The sequence below is a fragment of the Engraulis encrasicolus genome, chromosome 14 (genome assembly GCF_034702125.1).
Source record: "Engraulis encrasicolus isolate BLACKSEA-1 chromosome 14, IST_EnEncr_1.0, whole genome shotgun sequence".
NCBI classification, from domain to species: domain Eukaryota; kingdom Metazoa; phylum Chordata; class Actinopteri; order Clupeiformes; family Engraulidae; genus Engraulis; species Engraulis encrasicolus.
Window position 1 is genome coordinate 41656636 of NC_085870.1, and position 8783 is coordinate 41665418.

The following is an 8783-nucleotide window of genomic DNA, read 5'->3' on the forward strand; positions in this document are numbered from 1 at the left end:
GACAACAACACTTACAGCTAACAAGGATTTACCTGAAATTGAACAGATGGTGCTCCTCTTCATGCATGGTCATATATATTCATGCCCAGTTCAGCTAATACTAGTCTTGATATCTGACAGGGTGTAGTGATTAAAATTACAGCTCACAATTTGAAATGACTACGTTTGTGATTTCGCTAGTTAGCACGCTAAGCTAACCTAGCAAGCTTAACCCTACAGTAAAATGCTGCTTGCAGTGACATTTGCCTGTCTTGAAAAATCGTTTTTCTCATAATCCAAGTAGTAACAACTTACACCATTGGCCTTGGCATAATCACAGATTCAAGTACACATCTCCAAAAGACCCACAAGAACTCTAGAAGTTGCAATGACGATTTAATAGATCAAAGGTCCGTGTATCATCCGATCATTCAATTATTCCATTCACTAGAACTAGAACCACTCAACAGTCTCTAGCGCCCTCTAGCGGTTAATCGCGATTAATACATTTTAATCGAGCAACCTCTTGCTCGACAACTAATCTAAAGTCGATTAATCATTTGCATCCCTACTAGGGGACAATTACTTGTGTAGCAAGGGGGGGGCAGAGTTGCCCCACCTGGCCCAAACCTGGGCCCTCTGGAGTACCAAACAGGGACTCTAACTGCTACTCCAAAGAGCCAGACTTGTTGTTGTAGCGGTCAGTAGCCCCAGTTTGGTAACTCGGGACATGGGGACATGCTTGCTGTGTGCCTAAATCTATGCATGCAATCGCATCTCATGGGTGAGCGGTTAGGGCGTCAGACTTGCATCCCAGAGGTTGCCGGTTCGACTCCCGACCCGCTAGGTTGGTGGGGGGAGTAATCAACCAGTGCTCTCCCCCATCCTCCTCCATGACTGAGGTACCCTGAGCATGGTACCGTCCCACCGCACTGCTCCCCATGGGGCGCCACTGAGGGCTGCCCCCTTGCACGGGTGAGGCATAAATGTAATTTTGTTGTGTGCAGTGTTCACTTGTGTGCTGTGGAGTGCTGTGTCACAATGACAATGGGAGTTGGAGTTTCCCAATGGGCTTTCACTTGGGCTTTCACATCTGACTGAATGCCTGACAAACTTGCTTCAGGACGAATGGAGCACTTTGCACGATACTGGAGGTATCATCTAGGGGGCAGATAGCCAACAGGGCTCTCATTAATGTTTTCCTCCATTGTTTGACTCTACCGCAAACTCAACATGGAAGTTCAGAAGATTGCCCCTCAGGGTTTTGTCAATATTGCACTGTATGCACGTCTCTGTGTAGGTTGTGACTGGTGCTCTACCACGCAAAAAAATGACGTAAAATCAACACATTCGTGCATGTGTACACATGACCTGCAGCAAGCATGTCCCCGGCCAAACCCCCAGTTTTGTGCCTCAGGAGGTCCAGGTTCAAGTCCCGAAGCGGCCACTCTACTTTCCTTCATGACATGCAGAATACAGTAAGGGACACTGAGGTTCCATTGACTTCAATGATGACAGCCTGAATGTCAGATGGCAGATGATGGTGGTAGAACTGTTACAGTATGTTCCGATCTTGTTTCTTTCTGTGTCATTATGTTTCAAAAAAGGTACTGGTAGATTTTCTTGGGACAAATTAAATTACAGAAAACGGTGATCACATGATACAGATTAGTTATCGCAAAATAGGTCCTTGCCGTCTGTTTAGGCTGTTAATGCACAGTCAACCCCAGTCTAGTCATAGAAAGTACAATACGCTCAGCTGGTATGTTGCGTGAGACAACTCGCCACACAGGCACTCCCCAGGTGCTGTTAAAGAGATCAGGTCAACCCCTGCGTTACCTCCGTGCTGTATCAACAGTTTGATTAGCAGCTCTCTGATTCGGCACAGGAAGTTGTAATTACAGGCTGAGTGACAGTGGTTGTGTTTACTTCTGGGCAAAGAGAATTCTCTTCCACTTGCCTGCCTGCCTGCCTGCCTGACTTCGACTCGTTCCAGTCCATTCCAGTCCTCCTTCCAGCCCCGCGTGGGCTTTGTGAACCTCTTCCAAAAACAGCAAGGCTATTAGAAGACTGTTAATAAGTCATTAGGCCGAGCTTTAAGCTGTTGTTTTAAATGCTTTTTGATCTGATATGTTAATTAGTCATAAGTGGCACGCACATTCCCATCCAGAGACCACATGTGGCTGTTTTTATCCAAAAAAAAGAGAAAAGAAAACACACACCGATGCACACACTCGATTGGATTCCTTCCTCCTCTGATTTGTAAACAAGTCTTTTTTTAAACTCCCGCTGATCATTTAAAGCATTGGAAAATGTGCGTCTTGAAAATTCTGTGAGCATGCAAGCTTGCTCTTTTCAGTGTGTGTGTGTGCTTGTGTGTGTGTGTGATGTGCACACACACCACACCAGATGTCTTGCAGCTGTACCCCACACACGTCCGTTCATATCATTCTATCTCTCAAGCCAAAGTAAACAGTAACACAATAGAACGAGGAAATTTCTGCCTGATACCTCAGACCGGTTTGAAAAATAGTTACGCCAAGAGCTACGTCTAATGTTGACTTTTTCCAAATGTTATTTGCATAATGTACAGCAGAGATTTTTTCTCCATGGGTTTTGAGTCCTTAAGCGATCTTAATTCTTTGCGCTGAATGATAATAACAATATTTCGAGCATTGTCATTATAACTCATTTTATCATGCCCTGTCATAATAAACTCATTTAATACATTGTTCTGCTTGTTGCAGTTTATCCTTCCTTGGAGTCCGAAGAGGATAACCCTGTCTTCAAGTCGCGATCGAAGAAGCGGAAAAACTCGGACGACACTCCGTACAGCCCCACAGGTATTGTATTGTAGCGTAGTGTAGATTAGTAGTGTGTGTCTTATCCATCAGAACTCCTGATGATCTGGAACGAGCGAACAAACGTTTAAAGCCTCAGCCTGCCATGGGCAGAATGTTTCTTGATGGGATAGGATGTGGTGAGGTTGTGGAATTACATCATAGCGCCTGGCTGTAAACCTCCAGTCAATCATCTCCACCGAGGCTTGAACTGTTGCGCGCGCTCGGCCCCCGTAGGGGGTTGGGGTGGGGGGGGGGGTGGGGCAGCAGGTGACATCTAGCGTAAACATCCACGCCGCTGCACAGTTTTGAAACGCGTGTCACATAGATTACATGCCGCTTCGCTGTATGTTGTGTCAGTGCGAAAAACAACAGCTGCGGAGTCTTTAGCATGTGACATACTACGTAGTACCGAAACCGTCTCCTCTGTTTGTTTTCTCTTTCGCTCTTGCATTGATACCATCCTTCCATCCCTCCCTGCTGTCCCTCTTGTGCTCACTCTCGGCCTCTGTGTTTTTATTTTTCTCTCTTTCTCTTCTCTATCCCCCGGTTCCTTCTATCTCTATCGCTCTCTCTCTCTCTCTCTCTTGCTCTCTCTCCTTCTCTCTCTCTCCGTCTCTCCACCCCTCAGCTCGCGTCGGGCCCTCGGTTCCCCGTCAGGAGAGGCCTGCTCGAGAAGGGGCGCGGGTGGCGTCCATAGAGACAGGCCTGGCAGCTGCGGCTGCCAAACTCTCCCATCAGGTTAGTGGAACAGCAGACACGCTGTACTCTTCTCTCACCGGTGCCGTGATTAGTTTTTTATAGTTTTTGATAATCACGTGTGGTCTTCTTCTCTGCCGTTTCTTTTTTCCATTTCTGCTGACGCACCTCATTATCTCTCTTGCCGTTTGGCTCTTTTGCTCATACTGACATACAGTTTGTCATGTGTTATACTCTTTATACACACTGCTGTGCACTCAGCAGTGTTGTTGTCCCTTTGTCATTTTAATTTCAAACTCAGAGGTGCAGTTGTTTGCAAATAAATTCTTTGGATGCTTTGTCATTGACTTTTGTCATTGTCATTTCAAGCTGAAAAGAAAAAGTCCAGTGGCTTACGACAAAATTCTTTGGACACCTTGTCATTGACCGACTTCTGTCGTTGTCCCTCCCGCCACACAGGAGGAGCAGCAGAAGAGCAAGAAGAAGAAGAAGAGCACCAAAAAGAAGCCTCCGGCGCCCATGATGGAGGAGCCCGACGATGACGAGGAGGAGCCACCGGTCAAGCATCAAGTACGAGATCGGGATCGGGACCAGGACAGCAGCTCCCCGGAGCCCGACCTGGACTCGCAGGAGGGCCTCCTGTCCGACCACGAGTACAGCACGGGGGGCTCCACGGCGGCGGGGGGCAAGGGGGGCGCCGGCGGCCCGCAGCCCATGGCCCCGGGCGTCTTCCTCAGCCACGGCCAGAGGAGACCCTCCACCTCCTCGTCCTCGCAACACAACAGCAACAACAGCACGGCGTCCGCTGGCAGCGCGGCTAAAGGAGGGGAGAAGGCCGGGGCTGGGGCCGGGGGCGCCGCGGCAGGTGCTGCAGCGGGAGCGGGAGCAGGGGCGGCTGACTCCAAAGGTGAGCATTGATGACCCTGTAAAGTCACCTAACTGTCTTCTCCTTCTTATTTCCATTGTAGCTTTTTGGTGCAGATGGAGCCGTTGAGAGGTCTTTTCATATTTTCCTGAAAAAAACGTAACTAGATCATAACAATATTGATATGACATTACAAAAGGTCTTACAAAGGCTTTATGTCCAGGTCATTACCATTTTGTTGACAACAGCAATGAGGTTAAAGTGGTTTGTGTACTTGTAGGGTACTTGGTTCTGCTTTATGCATTGGCAGATAAACTTAGGAGAACGCGTTTGGCCAATAACACTACAGACTTAGCTCTGGGGTCAAGGTAGGAATAATTATAACTAAAATAAAATTAAAAAGACAGAGATTTAGACCTCTCCAAATTTGTTGTTACAATCATTAAATGGGAGACTCAAGTAGATTTTTTCAATGTGCTCATGACTTGACCAAACTATTTTTGCTCAAATGAGAGGATTTTGAGAGGAGGAATGAGAGGAGCGTAAATGTAGTGGACATTATAAAACAAAAAAATGGCAATTAAATGCGAAAAGGAAAATAGCTTCATTCAAAAAAGATTTGATGACCTTTTAGAAAACAATATATATCTTGAAAAAGTATTATGTTCATGAGGTAAAATCTTGATTTCTGAGTAATCTAACCTATCACCTATATCAAGGGTATTAGCACATTCATATTCATCATATACGCTCACCGGCCACTTAATTAGGAACACCTCTCTACTGCTGGGTTGGACTCCCTTTTGCCTTCAGAACTGCAGGCTGTGGCATTCCAACAAAGATAAATTGGTACTAATTGGCCCAAATTCTGCTAAGAAAATATCTGTATGCCATTATATCTCCTGCCTGAAACACTGATGTAAGGCAGGTTGACCCATGGTCGGACCATTCCACCTGAGTGTTGCAGTAGATATCAAGACTCATCAGACCAGGCAACATTTTTCCGATCTTCTAGCGTCGTTTATGATGAGCCTGGCCAAATTGTTGCCTCATTTTCCTCGTCTTAGCTGACAGGAGTGGCACCAAATGTGGTTTTCTGCTGCTGTAGCCCATTTTCCTCAAGATTTGATGTGCTGTGTAATCGGGGATTTTCTTATGCATACCTCGGTTGTAATGAGTGGTTATCTCACTTAATATTGCCTTTGTATCAGCTCCAACCAGTATGGCCATTATCCACAGACATCTGCCATCAACAAGGCATTTTTGCCCACAGAATCGCTGCTCACTGTATTTTTTTTTTCTTTTTTGCACCAGTCTTTGTAAACCCAAGAGATGGTAATGTGTGGATATCCCAGTAGATCAGTCTTTTCTGAAATATTCAAATCAAGCCTTTCGGCACCAACAACCATGCCATGTCCAAAGTCATTTAAATAACCTTTCTTCCCCATTATGATGCCCGGTTTGAACTGCATAAGATCATCTCGACCATGTCAACATGCACAAATGCATAGAGTTGCCCCCATGTGATTGACTGATCAGAAATTTGCCTCAATGAACAGTTGTAACAGGTGTTCCTAATGTAGTGGCCAGTGAGTGTATGTGGAACTAATGTTTTTTTTCTTTCTTTCTTTTAATCTCCCATCCAGCCAAGCGGGTAAAGAAAGGCATGGCGACGGCCAAACAGAGACTGGGAAAGATCCTTAAGATCCATCGGAATGGCAAGCTCCTTCTGTAGCCTGGGACAGCAGTATAAGGACAGGATATTTTCTCCTGACGTGATGGACCCATGGATTGGCCTATCCCACCCCGCCCTGGCTTGGCCCGGCCCGGCCCGACCCAGTCCAACCTACCCCTCTCTCTCTCTGTACTGCTCTCCCTAACTCTTTCACCCTGACCCACCCACCCGTCCCCTGCGATCCTCCCCAGTCTTGTGAAAGACGGGAGCAGATGGCCTGACCCAAGGGAGAGAGAAGCCAACTACGACCTTTTTGATTTCTAAGGAGAACATAGCTCAAACAAAACAAAACAAAACAAACAAACAAAAAATGGGCTTTTGCCTCAACATATACTTTATAACTTTCAGATATGGAAAAAGTGTACAGAATACCTGCTATTAATATTTTTTAAGAGGATTTTTTGTCTCATTTTACTACGGTTGTCATTTTATCAGGGGGTTTGCTCGAGACATAAGGAAAATCTACATAGCAGTCATTCCAAGATGTTAGAAAGTATCCCTTGCATGTGATCCGGCTGCATGTATGCATTGATTTAAGGTGGGGTTGGGAGGGGTGTGCGCGTGTGTGTGTATGTGCGTGCGTGCGCGGCGTGTGTGTGTGTGTGTGTGTGTGTGTGTGTGTGTGTGTGTGTGCGTGCGTGCGTGCGTGCGTGCGTGCGTGCGTGTGTGTGTGTTCACATGTGCGTGTATACGTAAGAATGTGCTCTTGTGTGTAAGTGTGTGAGAGGGGCATAGGAGGGGGTTGTTGTCACATGGATTTCATTCCTGTTGAGTTGGATCAGGCTTATCATCACTTGAGTGATTTTAAAACCGGTGATGTTTAGATAGGAAACCTTAAAGGCATTTGGTTGGAGACACGTCTCCCCCCATGGTTTTGTACAGCCGAAACACTCTTTAACTCTTAGCCTCTACCCTGGCACCGGAGCAAGGAAAACTAGTGTTATATCCGCTTTCTTAACGGTGGGCCTCTACGTTGTTTTTGTCAGTTGTGATTCTTTTTTAATTTGTTACTTTTTTTTTTTTGCTAAGCACTATCACTGATACTATTTATTGACCTAATATAATTGTACATGTCATAGGTATTCTAAGAAAACGCCAGGAGGCACTTACAGAACATCGTTGAAGCACAAAAATGAAGTCATGTTTTTAGTCTTGGTAAATGTCTTTTTTTCATTCACTGCAGAAATAGGCTAAGGCTTCTCACATTTGTAGCTTATTTAGTTTAATGGAGAACCTTTTTTGAGTTTATATTTTTTATTTGAAACATTCTACTGAATTGACACCACATTCATTCAGTAGTAACATATCATTGGATTGATAGGAAAAAATAATGTTTCAGTAAATTACTGAATCTACTTAAAGCGCTTTTACCTAGCAATATTAGAAGAATTGTCTTTTTTCGTCTTGTCTCTTCATTCATTCAAGTAGCTTCACACAAACACATGCAATCCATTTGATAAAAATAAAATTGTAAACATTAATGCTCTGTACAAAACACAACCATGAACTCTCTGTTTTTGGTGCAGATGTCCTCTAAACCTTTTTTTCCCTTTTCATTTCTTTTCTTTTATCACAACTAACTGTATTTGCACAAACCCAGTCTGTCTACCCTACGTAAATGGCTTCCAAACCCAGACACTAACTAATTGAATGGGACCTGACTCAGATGATAAGCCTAATCCGTCTTGTGTTTGGCTTACATGGGGATACTTTCTCAATCTCTCCTCAGTTCCGCAGGCAGCACCTGTTTTCCTTAGACTGAAATATGCATTTGTATGGCTTCACAGTACAGTCTGTAGAATGTAGCTTGTACATAGCTTTTTAAATGACTACTTTTTGTATCCTTTTTCCTTAATACTTCCATTATACATTTTTACTAGTTTTTGCTAATTACAAACAAAAGGTATATAAAAAAAGATACATAAATAGCCCTTACTTTTTAATTACCCGAATAGATGGCTTCATTTTGTTAATCCCATTACTCTGTTTTTTAATTTGTTTTTTTGTTTGTTTATTTTTTATTTTGTGTAGTGTGTTTGTTAGACTAAGGTGTTGCCTGGTGATCAAAGGAAACATTACATTTATTATCATATGGCCTTACATACACAAAGCTCAATATGTTGTACAAGACAAAATTTCTCGGAGGGGGGAAAAGAAAAATGAAAAAAAAAGAGAAAAACAAAAACAAATATGTCAGAAAATCAAGTTTCGATGACCAGCCTCTTGTTTGCTCTTGTTTTAGTGCCCCTGAATGGGATTCAAAGTTATTTTACTAGCACCTTGTGAAGTGTTTCTCTGTGTCAGTGATGTAATTTATTAATGTTTGTAGCCTTTTATACCTGTACAATTCTGAAGACTTTTTTTGTTTGTTTAAAATATTTGATCAGCCTGTGAACCATCTCCCTTGCAAACTTGTGTCATTGGTGGCAAGCCTCTTGCCTTTGTTACGTTTTCAGGCAATATAATTTTTTTTTATTGTTCATTCATTCATTCATTCATTCATTCATTCATTCATTCATTCATTCATTTTTCTGAACCATCAACATTGTCAGCTGCATAAGGTCATCACAGTTAATGTTACATTATTATTATTATTATTATTATTATTATTATTATTATTATTATTATTATTATATTAATATTACAACCATCGATATCATCATTA

The 8783-nt window shown here is 43.4% G+C and overlaps 1 protein-coding gene across 2 annotated transcripts in view; it reads left to right on the plus strand.

Moving 5' to 3' along the window:
- Positions 1 to 6698, plus strand: part of phf2 (PHD finger protein 2) — a 39031-nt gene extending 32333 nt beyond the window's left edge. For both annotated transcript variants that reach the window (XM_063215777.1, XM_063215778.1), the window contains exons 19-22: positions 2727 to 2822; positions 3451 to 3560; positions 3978 to 4425; positions 6030 to 6698. In XM_063215777.1, coding sequence (XP_063071847.1) covers positions 2727 to 2822; positions 3451 to 3560; positions 3978 to 4425; positions 6030 to 6118 — 743 coding nt within the window. In that variant the 3' untranslated portion in view covers positions 6119 to 6698. The remainder of the gene's footprint in view (positions 1 to 2726; positions 2823 to 3450; positions 3561 to 3977; positions 4426 to 6029) is intronic.
- The last annotated feature ends 2085 nt before the right edge of the window (positions 6699 to 8783 follow it).